Source organism: Mobula birostris, chromosome 8 (genome assembly GCF_030028105.1).
Source record: "Mobula birostris isolate sMobBir1 chromosome 8, sMobBir1.hap1, whole genome shotgun sequence".
NCBI classification, from domain to species: domain Eukaryota; kingdom Metazoa; phylum Chordata; class Chondrichthyes; order Myliobatiformes; family Myliobatidae; genus Mobula; species Mobula birostris.
In genome coordinates, this window is record NC_092377.1 from 133,442,472 (window position 1) to 133,456,336 (window position 13,865).

The following is a 13,865-nucleotide window of genomic DNA, read 5'->3' on the forward strand; positions in this document are numbered from 1 at the left end:
AAGTTGAAGACGGGGGAAAGTAAGAAGAGAGAAAGGGAACAGAAAGGTGAGAGGAGTATAAAATGAGGGAGAGGGAAGAGAGAGGGAGCAGAGGGAGGTGAGGGGTGAGAGGAGTTAGAGGAATTTGGAAGAAAAGGGTGAGAGGGAAGTGAGAGGGAAGGGAAGAGGGGGCAAGAGAGGAGAAAGATGGGGGGGAGAGGGAAGAGAGCACAGTTAGAAGGTAGGAAAAGGAGGATGAGGGAAGGAAGAGAGGAGGAGGAGGACAGAGAGAAGAAGCATGAGAGGGAAGGGAAAAGGCAATGAGAAAGAGGAGAGGGACGGAAAAGAGGAGGAAAGGGTAAGGGAGAGGTAAGAGTAGAAAAGGAAAAAGATGAAGGGGATACAGCGAAGAACAGATGTAGATGGAGGAGAGACAGAGAGGAAGACAGGAGAGAGCGAGACAGAAAAATAGACAAGGAGAGTAATGGAGAGATGAAGATGGGGAAAGATGGAAATAGGGGCGAGACAGAGCGATGGAGACGGGAGTGATGGAGAGACAAAGGGGAACACAGAAAGGTAATGAGATATGGAGGTTTAATAAAAAGCCAGGCAGAGAAAGGAATATAGAGAGAAAGGAGTAACAAACTTGGTCTCCTATAACCTCCATGATGTGATTAGTCAGACAGGATTGACCCAAATCTACCCACCCCCCCACCTTGTTACCGGTCACTCTTCTCAGCCCTTCACCCCAAGATCTCTGCTTTTCCTAATGTGACCTCTTTGCCCACATATAGTGAGTCTGTGGATTCATGCTGGGCTCTCTCGCTCCATACCTGAGTGCTTTCTCTCCACTAGTGGAAGGAATCCCAGGTCCTGACACTTAGCCTGGCCTAGTCGGCAGCACTCTCTGCTTGTTGCCACTCCACGCCCTCGCGATCTGAATGGTATGGGTAAAAGACAATGGGAAACTGCCATGGGAGAACACCCACCCAACGTAGAGAATGGGATGTTGGAATGAACAGGATGAGAAGAAGGGATCCTGTTGGACCTGGAGGTACAGACGTCAGGCAGGCAATGATGTCGAAACAGACTGAGAGACCAGCAGAGACACAGATGGTAGACAGATACAGCAGACCTAGACAGAAGATAGACATGGCGAGAAACAGAGGGATGGGGACCAGGGACCCAGAGAAGGGAGGTCCAGGGAGCAGTCACCCAGAGATCGGGGGGGGGGGGGGGGGAGAAATGATGAGGAAAACCCCTGCAATGGTGGGGGAGAGGACGGGGAGGAGACACCCAGAGAAGGGGGCATGGGGAGCAGGGACCCAGAGACAGGAGGTCTGCGGAACAGACACCCAGAGAAGGTGGGGGGAGGGGAGAATGGGTAGCAGGAACAGAGAGATAGGGAACAGAAATCCAGAGGTGGTGGTGGGGGGATTGGAAAAATGGGCAGCAGACTCCTAGAGATGGTGGGGGGGGGGGGTGCAGGGACCCAGAGAGAGTGGAGGGGGGCAGACACGTACTCATGTCCGTCGTCTCGTACTGGCTGTCCTGCTGCAGCTCGAAGATGTCGACCTCGACGCGAGCCCGCGCGGGCACCTCGATGATGCTGTTGATCTGCTCACGGGCCAGAGCCAGGGCCAGGCGCTCTCCTCGGCCACACGAGGTGTGGTCATCCAGGATTGAGGCTGTAACACACAACGTCCCTCAGTGGCTCGGCCACACACGAGGGGATGGGAAAAGGGTGCAGGGAGGAGGGGGAGGTGGTGTGAGTGGGACAGAGGAGGGAGTAGGGAAGGGAGGAGGAGCAATGAGTGAAGATCAGAAGGAGAGAGGAGGGAGCGGTGAGTGAGGGGATGGAGGAGGGGGCAGTGAGTGAAGGAGATGGAGGTGGGGTGGAGTGAGAGGGATGGAGGGGGGTAATGTGTGGGGGAGGAAGCAGGATGCAGTGAGCGAGAGAGTGACATGTCAGGAGGAGGGAGGAGGGGATTGATGTGTGAGGAGGAGGAGGAGGGGGAGAGGATTGATGTGTGAGGGGGAGGGAGGAGGGGATTGATGTGTGAGGGGGAGGGGATTGATGTGTTAGGGGAGGGAGGAGGGGATTGATGTGTGAGGGGGAGGGAGGAGGGGATTGATATGTGAGGAGGAGGGAGGAGGGGATTGATGTGTGAGGGGGAGGGAGGAGGGGATTGATGTGTGAGGGGAGAGAGGAGGGAATTGATATGTGGGGGAGGGAGGATGGGATTGATGTGTGAGGAGCAGGGAGGAGGGGATTGATGTGTGAGGGGGAGGGAGGAGGGGATTGATGTGTGAGGGGAGAGAGGAGGGAATTGATATGTGGGGGAGGGAGGATGGGATTGATGTGTGGGGGAGGGGAGGGGATTGATGTGTGAGGGGAGGGAGGAGGGGTTTGATGTGTGAGGGGAAGGGAGGAGGGGTTTGATGTGTGGGGGAGGGGTTTGATGTATGAGGGGGAGGGAGGAGGGGATTGATGTGTGAGGGGGAGGGAGGAGGGGATTGATGTGTGAGAGGGAGGGAGGAGGGGATTGATGTGTGAGGGTGAGAGAGGAGACGGTTGAAGAGGGAGGAGGGGTTTAATGTGTGAGGGGGAGGGAGGAAGAGGTTGATGTGTGAGGAGGAGGGAGGAGGGGATTGATGTGTGAGGAGGAGGGAGGAGAGGATTGATGTGTGGGGGGAGGGAGGAGGAGATTGATGTGTGGGGGGGAGAGAGGAGGTGGTTGAAGTGGGAGGAGGGGGTTAATGTGTGAGGGGGAGGTAGGAGTGTACCATGAGTGAGGGAGTGGTTTGCGAGGAGGGGCAGTAAGTGAGGGGGAGAAAAGGGATGATGAGTGAGGGAGAGAGAGAAGGAGCAATGAGTGAGGGGAAGGGTGCAGGCAGAGGGGCAGAGTGACTGAGGGGTGTTTCAGGGATTTAGAGTGATGTGGGATTTACGCAACAGTGTTCAGTCATATTGTTAGCAACTGGAGGTGTCAATGGGTTCTCTGTCAGCTGGTATTTCAGGGAGTTATTACAGAGCGATGGGGTGTGTGTAGTCATTGACTGAGGCGGTGTTTCGGGGAGTTACTAGTGAATGACGATGTTTATGTGGGGTTATTTAACAGACACAGTGTTATTAGTGAGTGACTCCAGGAAGCTATTAGCAAGTGACAATTGGTATGTGGGATTCATTCAAATAGGCAGTATTTCGGTAGCGTTGTTAGTGACGATATTTATGTGAGGTGAATTGACCGAGGCAGAGTTTCAGGGAGTTTTTTAAGTGAGTGACAATGTATTTGCAGCATCAATCAAAGTAGGTAGTATTTAGGTCATGTTATTCGGAAGTCATGCTGTACCTGTGGTGTTAAGAAACAGAGGCAGTGTTTCAGGGAGTTATTAATGAGTGTCAATACTCATGTGAAATTAATTGACCGAGACGGGTTTGGGAGCATTGTTAGTGAGTGATAATGTATCTGCGGGTTCATCGACCATGGCGGTGTTTCAGGAAGTTATTAACGTCTGACCATATTCATGTGAGGTTAATTGACCCAAGTTGGTGTTTCAGGAGTTATTAGTGAGTGACAATATATCCGTGGAGTTAATCGACCGAGACGCTGCTTCAGGAACGTAATTCGCGGGTGTGAGTTACCCCACGTGCCCCGTCGCTGTCGACTGAGCTCACTGACCCATGCGCAGTGTGGAGAACAGCTGTCGGCTCCGTCTGGTGAACATCAGTAACAGAAGCAGCATGGCTGGCAGCAGCTGCATCTTCGTCCGCTCCTCATGGAAAAGGTTTGGTTCACAGTCCCACGACACCCACCTGCAAGAACACGAGACCTGGCACTTCACTGGCACAGCAGCACTCTGTGCAAAATGTGAACAGACAAGTTCCATGCTGGCATGTTCTCAGAGATGGTACCCTGTGAAAACCTGGACAACTAAACCGCCCCCCCATGTCACATGTATTGAGCTTATCTTGCATACTGTTCATACAGATCAGACCAAAGATGCATACATCAAGATGCTCTTCATCGACTACAGCTCAGCATTCAATACCATCATCCCGTCAAAACTAATCAATAAGGTCCAAGACCTTGGCCTCCATGCCTCTTTGTGCAATTGGATCCTGGATTACCTCACTTGCAGACCCCAGTCAGTTCAGATTGGCAACAACATCTCTTTCATGATCTTCATCAGCTTAGGTGTATGACAAGGCTGTGTGCTTAGCCTCCTGCTCCACTGGCTTTACACCTATGACTGTGTGGCTTAGCACAGCTTCAACGCCATATTCAGGTTTGCTGATGACACCACAGTTGTGATGAATCAGCATATGGGAGGGAGATTAAAAGTCTAGCTGTCACAACAACAACCTCTCACTCAATTTCAGCAAGACCAAGGAACTGATTATAGACTTCAGGAGAGGTCCAAGGGCCAGTCCTCCATCGGAGGAACAGAGGTAGAGAGGGTTATCAGCTTTAAATTCTTGCGTGTTACTATTTCAGATGACCTGTTGTGAGCCCAGTACATAAGTGCAATTGCAAAGAAAGCACAGCAGAGCCACTACTTCCTTAGGAGTTTACGGAGATTTGGCATGACATGTAAAACTTTGACAAACTTCTATAGATGTGAAGTGGAGAGGTTATTGACTGGTGCAGCCTGGTCTACAAAAAGTAGGAGATTTGGCCCAGTAGATCATGGCTAAAGCCCTCTCAACCATTGAGCACATCTATATGAAACACTGTCGTAGGAAAGCAGCATCTGTCATCAGAGATTCCCTCCACCCAGGTTATGCTCTCTTCTTGCTGGTGCCATCAGGTAGAAGCTACAGGTCGACCATATTGAATCCGGCAATCAGCAATCCAGTTCGACCACTGGTTCAGACATACTGTTCGCCAGCCTAATTTCAAATTTTGAGTGTCACCACACCAACCCATCACCACTGTTTTGGTGGCCCCCATTAGCAGAATCAGCTGTTGTCGTGGTCTTTAAAGAAGCAAATCATTTCGCCATGTTATTCTGCACTTATTTTTATAACCTGTGCTTATCTACCCCAGTCATGTCTTCAGTGATGAAGGAAGTGCTTCTCGTAAAGTGCAAACACCATACCTTATCTATACAAGATAACATCTGAAAAAACTCGACAGTGGTGTGTCTGTGAAAAGTACATGCAACTTGTATAACATTGGCTTCCACAGTTTATGATATAAAGAAACAAAACAAAAGTTGGTCCAGTTCTTCACTGACAGCGAATCAAATAAAACAGATGTGCTTAAGGAAAGTAATGAAAGATGGAGGATGTTCACAACTAGATAAAGTTCTCATAAAGTGGTTTAAACTCCGCATCGGCGAAGGTGTAGAACTGTCAGGAGAGATGGCAAAGGAACTCATGAAGAGTTAGGACTGGATTATCAGTGTGACTACAGTGAAGGGTGGCTTCAGCGATTCAAGCAGCAACAGGGCATAAAATTTCATGCAGTGTATGGTGAGAAACAGTCAGTAGACAAGGAACCAGCTGCTGAGTTTATTGATGAGTTAGCTTCTGATGAAAAATTAAGTGCTACAATGCGGACGAAACATTGGCGTTGTACTCCAAGACAAATGCTGACTACGGAGAAAGCAGTATCTCCAACAGGTTATAAAGCATCAAAATATCATGTCACTGTGTTGGGCTGCTTTAATGTTGCTGGAATCCACAGGTGTAAGTTGTTAGTCATTGGCAAGCGTTTATGTCCCAGAGCTTTGGAGCAGTTTCCAGTAATATACAACGCCAACAAAAAAGGATGGATTACAATTGACGTTACATTGGAATGGTTTGAATGTTACTTTGTTCCAGAAGCGAGAGCACACTATGACTCCATTGGTCTGGACAAAAGTTGTCAGATAATGCTGATTTTAGATAACTGCTCTGCGCATCCAAAAGCAGAACTCTTGAGAAAGAATGATGTTTACGATATCTACCTGCCACCTAACTATATGCTAGTAATTCAACCCCTAGACAATGGCACATTACGCTCTTTGAAGATTAAATATTGCTCCATTTATGAAGTGGCTACTAACTGTAGTTGACTCTGGCAGACCAGTACAGGAATTTGTGAAAGAATTGCTTTTCATTTGTCATTTCTTTTTTCTTTATTATCCAAGGATGAAGTGATTATAAGACCATAAGATATGAGCAGAAATAGGCTATTTGGCCCATCAAGTCTGCTCCACCATTCAATGATGGCTGATCCTTTTTCTCCTCCTATAAGACCATAAGACATAGGAGCAGATTTAGGCCATCAGCACGCGGGTTAGGGGTGTTTATTTATTTAATCCTATCCTAACCACCTATGATTCGGCAAACAACAGGAATTCTGCAGATGCTGGAAATTCAAGCAACACACATAAAAGTTGCTGGTGAACGCAGCAGGCCAGGCAGCATCATTGATGCTGCGTTCCCCAGCAACTTTTATATGATTCGGCAAAACCACTAATCCGGCACTGCACAGGTCCCAATCAATCCGGATTTGTGGTGGTTATCCAGTAGAAGAGCTCCAGGACTTGCACCACCAGGTTCAGGAACAGTCACTACCCCTCATCATCAGGCTCTTGAACAAACAGGGATAACTACATTCAACTTCACTTGCCCCATCGTTGAAGTGTTCCCACAACAAATTATCTCACTTTCAAGGGCTCATTATCTCACTATCTCATGCTCTCACCATATATTGCAATTTACTGTACGGTATTTATATTTGCATTTGCAGTTTGTTATCTTTTCCACTCTTGTTGATCTTTCATTGACCCTGATATACAAATGCTTTGTAATTACTATTCTATAAATTTGTTGAGTATGCCCACAAGAACATGAATTTCAGGGCTATATATGGTGACATATATGTACTTTGATAACAAACTTACTTTGAACTTTGAATCATTAGACAGTATATTAAGGCAAACAAAGTAAAACAATAACAATGCAGAATTAATTGCAAAAGCTACAGGGTTAATAACTGAGTGCAGTTTTATAACGAGCCAGACAGTGAGGTCAAGGGTCCAGCTTATCAAACAACAGTTCTGTTCAAGAGTCTTATAACGGTGGGATAGAAGCTGTCCTTGAGCCTGGTGGTATGTGCTTTTAGAGTTTGTATCTTCTGCCCGATGGGAGAGGGGTGAAGAAAGAATGTTTGGCACTAAATCTGCCAAAAACTAAATACAGTGAATCAGAGTCAGAGGTTATTGCTGAACAGTTTCTAGCTAGTGTCAGTCACATGCACTTATGTGGGCGTTAGACACTCCACTGTGCTTAGAGTGAACAATTTTTATATAGTGTCAGTGACGTGTGTTTGTCTTCCAACAACAGTGATTTTTATCACTGATAGTTGGTGAGAAATAAGCAGCAAGACAATTCAGAAGTGTTTTCCTCACTGCAGTTTCAAGCAATCAGGCTTGGAGATGACAAAAATGACTGGGAGTGAAAACGAAACAATTTCACTATTCAACGAGTTAGAAACTACAAAGCATTTAAAGATAATAACAATCATCTTGAATGTTACAATGATAACAAAGATTTAAAGGGTACAATCATCAAAAGTATTGTATGAAGGCAGTCCAAAGTCTGCACTGGGTAGTCTGTGCTGATTTTGTTCATTTATAATCAATCAAAAGAACACGGCAGTGTTCACTGGATGAGTTCCTTTATCGGTAACTATTAGAAACTGATACACATTTTCATAGTACTGAGTAGTATTGGTAGTGTTCTAATTTGTATTTCATTTAAGTAAATTTGTTACTGTTAAACAGTAGTCTGTCTTTTTTTTATACTATTATTTAACTACTTCCACGAAAATTTGGCTAACTGAGGCAGTGGCTTAATTGAGCCATAATGTACTGCTCCTGACATGTCCTAATTAACTGGAATCCACCGTACATCTTTAAAGGATAACTAGATTACTTGAAACTTTTATTGGAATCATAGCATCATACTGCATGGAAATGGGCCCTTCAGCCCACTGAGCCCATGCTAGCCCCAAGTACTATTAGTGCACCCATTAAGAAGCAGACATGCTGGCCTTCATCAGTCAGGGTAACTGAGTGGAGGAGTAGGGAAGTTATGTTGCAGTTAAATAAGTCATGCAATATCATGTACAACTTTAGTCATCCTGTTACAGAAAAGACGTTATTTATCTAGAACGAGTACAGAGAAGATTTACCATGACGTTGCATGGACTTGGAGGCCCAATTTACAAAGAGATGTTGCGTAGAGTTGCACTTCATTCCCCAGAACGTAGGCAATTGAGTGGTGACCCGATAGAGGTATATAAGATCATGAAGGGCACGGACAGTGAAAGCACAGTCTTCATCCCGGGGAAGAGGAGGGTACTAAAAATATGGGGGCAAAAGGTTTAATAACATAAGGAAAAAATTTAAAAAGGGACAACAGGGGCAGCTTTTTCATGCAGAGGGTGGTGCACGTTTGGAATGAGCTGCCAGAAATACTGGCTGAAGACATTATACTTTATTGTCGCCAAACAATTGATACTAGAATGTACAATCATCACAGCGATGTTTGATTCTGCGCTTCCTGCTCCCTGGAGTACAAATCGATAGTAAATATTAAAAATTTAAATTATAAATCATAAATAAAAAATAGAAAATGGAAAGTAAGGTAGTGCAAAAAAAGCCAGAGGCAGGTCTGGACATTTGGAGGGTACGGCCCAGATCCGGGTCAGGATCCGTTCAGCAGTCTTATCACAGTTGGAAAGAATTTGTTCCCAAATCTGGCCGTATGAGTCTTCAAGCTCCTGAGCCTTCTCCTGGACGGAAGAGGGACGGAAAGTGTGTTGGCAAGAGAGCACATTATCAATATTTCAAATTCATCTTGATTAAGTACATGGAGAGGAGAGGTTTAAAGAGCTATAGACTAAACATGAGCAGATGGGACTAGTCCACTGGGCAGCATAATCGGCATGGACGAGTTGGGTCAAAGGGCATGTTTCCCTGCTGTACGACTCTGTCTTTCTCCATCTACACTAAAACCACTGTACTCCAATCAAATGTCCAGGTCTGTTTACGCACTAGGGACGGTATATAGAGGGCAATTATCCTATCCACTGCAGTCACAGAGAGAACATGCAAACACGTGCACGCGCACAGACACACACACACACACACACACACACACACACACACACACACACACACACACACACAGATTGGGATCAAACCCATGTCTCTGGGACGAAACTAAGTTAGTGGTCCCCCAGCTGCTGGCTTCTCAGCCCCGTTCACAGGTAAATCTGCAATATGCTCGGGGCACAAAATGTGCAGAGGGGGAGACAGAAAACTAGTAGGATCTCAGTCAGCCCAGGCAGAGTGGAGACCTGAGGCTCCAGTACACTGCCCAGTTCGGCAAGTGTACCACGAAAGGACAGCTGTCCCAGAGTCTGAGGAAAGTACTGACCCAACCCGGTGCCTTCCACTAGGTATGATCTCTGGAGAAAATGGGGTGCTTCATGTCTATAGCGAATATACAGTGGGAATACTGTGATAGAGAAAATACACTGGGAACACTGTTGCAAGTGCACTGGGTACACTCTATCAGAAGAAAATATACTAGAAACACTGTTTTAACAGGTGTACTGGAACACTGTAAGACCAAGTACACTGGGAACACTGTGAGATCAAGTACAGTGGGAACGCTGCGATGGAGAATACATAGTGGGAGCACTGAGAGCAAATACAATGGGAACACGGTGAGAGGAAACACACTCTCTCTACACTTCTCACTGCCCTAGTAAAGCAGCCAATCAAAGACCCTACCCGCCCCAAACATTGTCTTTCCTCCCCTCTCCCAGAGGGCAGAAGGTACAAAAGCCTGAAAACACATACCTCTAGGCCTAAGGACAGCTTCTACCCTGCTTGAATGATAAGGTGCATTCTTGGCTTCTTTATGATCTTGGATTTTATCGTTTGCCTGCACTGCACTCTTTCAGTAGCTTTTACACTTTATTCTGCATTGTTATTGTTTTACTTTCTTCTAGCTCAATGCACCGTGTAATGATTTGATCTGTATGAACAGTATACAAGACAAGCTTTTCACTGTTTCTTAGTACATGTGACAATTATAAACCAATTCCAATATTAGGAACACTGTGGCATCAGCTACACTGGGAACGCTGTGGAAGGAGTATGTTGGGAGAAATGTAAAGAGTGAATACACTGGGAAAACTGTCAGGTTGAAGGTACCGGGATCACTGTGAGAGTAAATACACTGGGGATAGCGCAAGTATGAGTTTTGTGTCAATTGGACTGAGAATTCGAATTAAAATGTCCAGAGGTGAACAAACCAGGGCCATATCTGGCAACAGTGGGAAACAGAGAGGGAATTAGACACAGAACTTCTGACCATGTCTCGAGGCAACTAGCAGAGGTAGAACTGCAATGCATACAGAGCGGCAGTAAGAAATTTAACACTAAATATGGACGGACTGACAGAAATAGAGCCGTACCAGATGATAATTCAGCTGCTCTTCTTGCAAACTGTGCCATGGGATCCCTTATGTCCACCTGAGAGAGAAGCAATCCTCCATTAGCCCTTCAACTAAATGTGATTATACAACACCCTGCCCCCATCATCACCCCTCGCACAGTGCTCCCTCCTCACTGCTCCTCCTACAGCCCGGTGTTCTTTCTTCACTGCCCCTCTCACACCATGGCACTTTGTCCTCAGCACTCCTCCCACTTCTCTGTGCTCTTTCCTCACACCTCTCCCACAGAACTACCTCCTCACTGCCTCTCCCACAGCACAGCACTCCCTCCTCACTGTCTCTCCCACAGCATGGCACTCTCTCTTCACTGTCTCTCCCACAGCATGGCATTCTCTCTTCACTGTCTCTCCCACAGCATGGCACTCCTTCCTCACTTTCTCTCCCACAGCATGGCACTCCTTCCTCACTGTCTCTCCCACAGCATGGCACTCTCTCCTCAATGTTTCTCCCACATCATGGCACACTCCCCTCACTGTCTCTCCCACAGCACTCTCTCCTCACTGTCTCTCCCACAGCATGGCACTCCTTCCTCACTTTCTCTCCCACAGCATGGCACTCCTTCCTCACTGTCTCTCCCACAGCATGGCACTCTCTCCTCAATGTTTCTCCCACATCATGGCACACTCCCCTCACTGTCTCTCCCACAGCACTCTCTCCTCACTGTCTCTCCCACAGCATGGCACTCTCTCCTCAATGTCTCTCCCACATCATGGCACTCTCCCCTCACTGTCTCTCCCACAGAACTCCCTCCTCACTGTCTCTCCCACAGCATGGCACTCTCCCCTCACCACCCCTTCTGCAGTGCAGTGCTCTTCTCAGCACCCCTCCCAGAGTACAAACCCTCACTGCTCCTCCTACAGTGTGGCACTCCCTTATCGCAGCCCCTCTGACAGCACAGTGCTCTCTCCTCACTGCCCCTCCAGCAGCCACGCACTCTCTCCTCACCGCCCCACCCAGAGTGCAACACTCTCTCCTCACTATCCCACCCACAGTGCAACACTCTCTCCTCACCGCCCCTCCAGAGAGCACCACTCTCTCTTCACCGCCCCACCACAGTGCAGCACTCTCTCCTCACCGCCTCAACCAGAGTGCAACACTCTCTCCCCACCACCCTCCAGACAGCACCACTCTCTCCTCAATGTACCACTGTCCACTAGCCTTCCCTAATACTTGTTGCAGCTGTGTGTTTCTGTACAGGCACAGCCACATCCTTGGGTGCTGCAGCTCTCTGCTGTCATTCTCCATTTAAGCAGTCCCATTCCCCTGCTCCTTCTTCTAAATCAAACAACTCCACCATTCCCCTGTTATACCCCATTTGACAACTCTTTGCTTTGTCACCTCATCTATCCATAACTCACTGTAAGCAGTCGGTAGTCTCCTACCTAGCTGCCCTTCCACCCATTTTTGGGTGGTCAGTAAATCTTACAGCTGTATATGTGTTTCCTATCCCTGACATATCACTGTTTGTTGTGAGTTGTGGTCCCAGCACAGATCCACGGTCACACTTGAAAATAACCCCCTTTATCCCTCCCTGCTGCCTCCTGCCCCTCGGCAAATCTTTTACTCCAACACAATAGACTCTTATGACTGAATCGTTGATCACGCACCTTGTGGAACGCCTTCTGGAAGTGATAGTCACAGAGCAATGTAGCACAGTTACAGGTCCTTTACCCCTACCAGTCCATACTGACCACAGTGACCACCCAGACAATTCCAATTTCCTGTGTTCGGTCCGTATCCCTCTAAACCCCCCCCCCCCATGTACCTATTCAAATGCTTTTTAAAAGATGTTATTGCACCTGCCTCAAACACTTCCTCTGCAGCTCACCAACAATCGACATCCTCTATCTGAAAAAGATGCCGCTACATCTATGACTGCATTGGTGCTGCTTCCTGCACCCATGCAGAGCTTGTCGACTTCATTAACTTTGCCTCCAACTTCCACCCTGCCCTCAAATTTACCTGGTCCATTTCCGACACCTCCCTTCCCCCTCCCCCCCCTTTCTCAATCTCTCTGTCTCTACATCTGGAGACAGCTTATCTACTGATGTCTATTATAAACCCACTGATTCTCACAGCTACCTGGACTATATCTCTTACCACCGTTACTTGTAAAAATGCCACCCCCTTGTTTCAATTCCTCCGTCTCCACTGCATCTGCTCTCAGGATGAGACTTTTCATTCCAGAACGAAGGACATGTCCTCCTTCTTCAAAGAAAGGGATCTCCCTTCTTCCACCATCAACGCTGCCGTCAACTGCATCTCTTTTATTTCACACACATCTGCCCTCAGCCCGTCCTCCTGCCACCCTACCAGGGATAGGGTTCCTTTTCTCCCGCCACCCCACCAGCCTTCGCATCTAGCACATAATTCTCCGTAACTTCTGCCATCTGCAACAGGATTCCACTACCAAGCATATCTTTCTCTCCCCCTCCCCAGTTTCCACTTTCCGCAGGGATCGCTCCCTTCGCGACTTCCTTGTCCATTCGTCCCTCCCCACTGATCTCCCTCCTGGCACTTAGCCTTGCAAGCGGAATAAGTGCTACACCTGTCCCTACACCTCCTCTCTCACTACCATTCAGAGCTCCAAACAGTCCTTCCAGGTGAGGTGACAGAATGAGTCTGTTAGAGTCATCTACTGAACCTGGTGCTCCCAGTGCGACACCTGTATATCACTGAGACCCGATATAGAATAGGAGACCACTTTGCTGAGCATCTACAATCCATCCGCCAGAAAAAGCGGGGTATCTCAGTGGCCACCCATTTTAATTCCACTTCCCATTCCATTCTGACATGTCAGTCCATTGCCTCCTCTACCGTCGCAATGAGGCCACATTCAGATTGGAGGAGCAACACCTTATATTCTGTCTGGGTAGCCTCCAACATGATGGCATGAACATTGATTTCTCAAATTTCTGTTAATGCCCCTCTTTCACCATTCCCCATTCCCTTCTCTCGCCTTATCTCCTTACCTGCCCATTGCGTCTCTCTGGTACTCCTCTCCCTTTTCTTTCTTCTGTGCCTCCTGTTCTCTCCTATCAGATTCCTCCTTCTCCAGCCCTGTATCTCTTTCACCAATCAACTTTCCAGCTCTTTACTTCACTGCTTCCCCCCTCCTGGGTTCGCCTATCACCTTGAGTATCTTCCTCCCCTCCCCCACATTTTAAATCTGACTCCTCATCTTTTTTTTCTCCAGCTCTGGTGAAGGGTCTCGCCTCAAAACATGGACCGTCCTCCTTTCCAAAGATGCTGCTTGACCTGCTGAGTTCCTCCAGCAGTTTGTGTGTGTTGCTTGGATTTCCAGCATTTGCAGATTTTCTCTTGTTTGCATGCAAATAGACCGTGTGAGGATACAGTTTT

At 47.5% G+C, this 13,865-nt stretch overlaps 1 protein-coding gene across 5 annotated transcripts in view; it reads right to left on the bottom strand.

Annotated features, from left to right (window-relative positions):
* Nucleotides 1–13,865, bottom strand: part of LOC140201724 (glutamate receptor ionotropic, kainate 5-like) — a 152,312-nt gene that overhangs the window by 63,355 nt on the left and 75,092 nt on the right. For all 5 annotated transcript variants that reach the window (XM_072266303.1, XM_072266302.1, XM_072266301.1 and 2 more), the window contains 3 exons: nt 10,467–10,524; nt 3,663–3,796; nt 1,503–1,667 (listed from right to left, as the gene is read on the bottom strand). In XM_072266303.1, coding sequence (XP_072122404.1) covers nt 1,503–1,667; nt 3,663–3,744 — 247 coding nt within the window. In that variant the 5' untranslated portion in view covers nt 3,745–3,796; nt 10,467–10,524. The remainder of the gene's footprint in view (nt 1–1,502; nt 1,668–3,662; nt 3,797–10,466; nt 10,525–13,865) is intronic.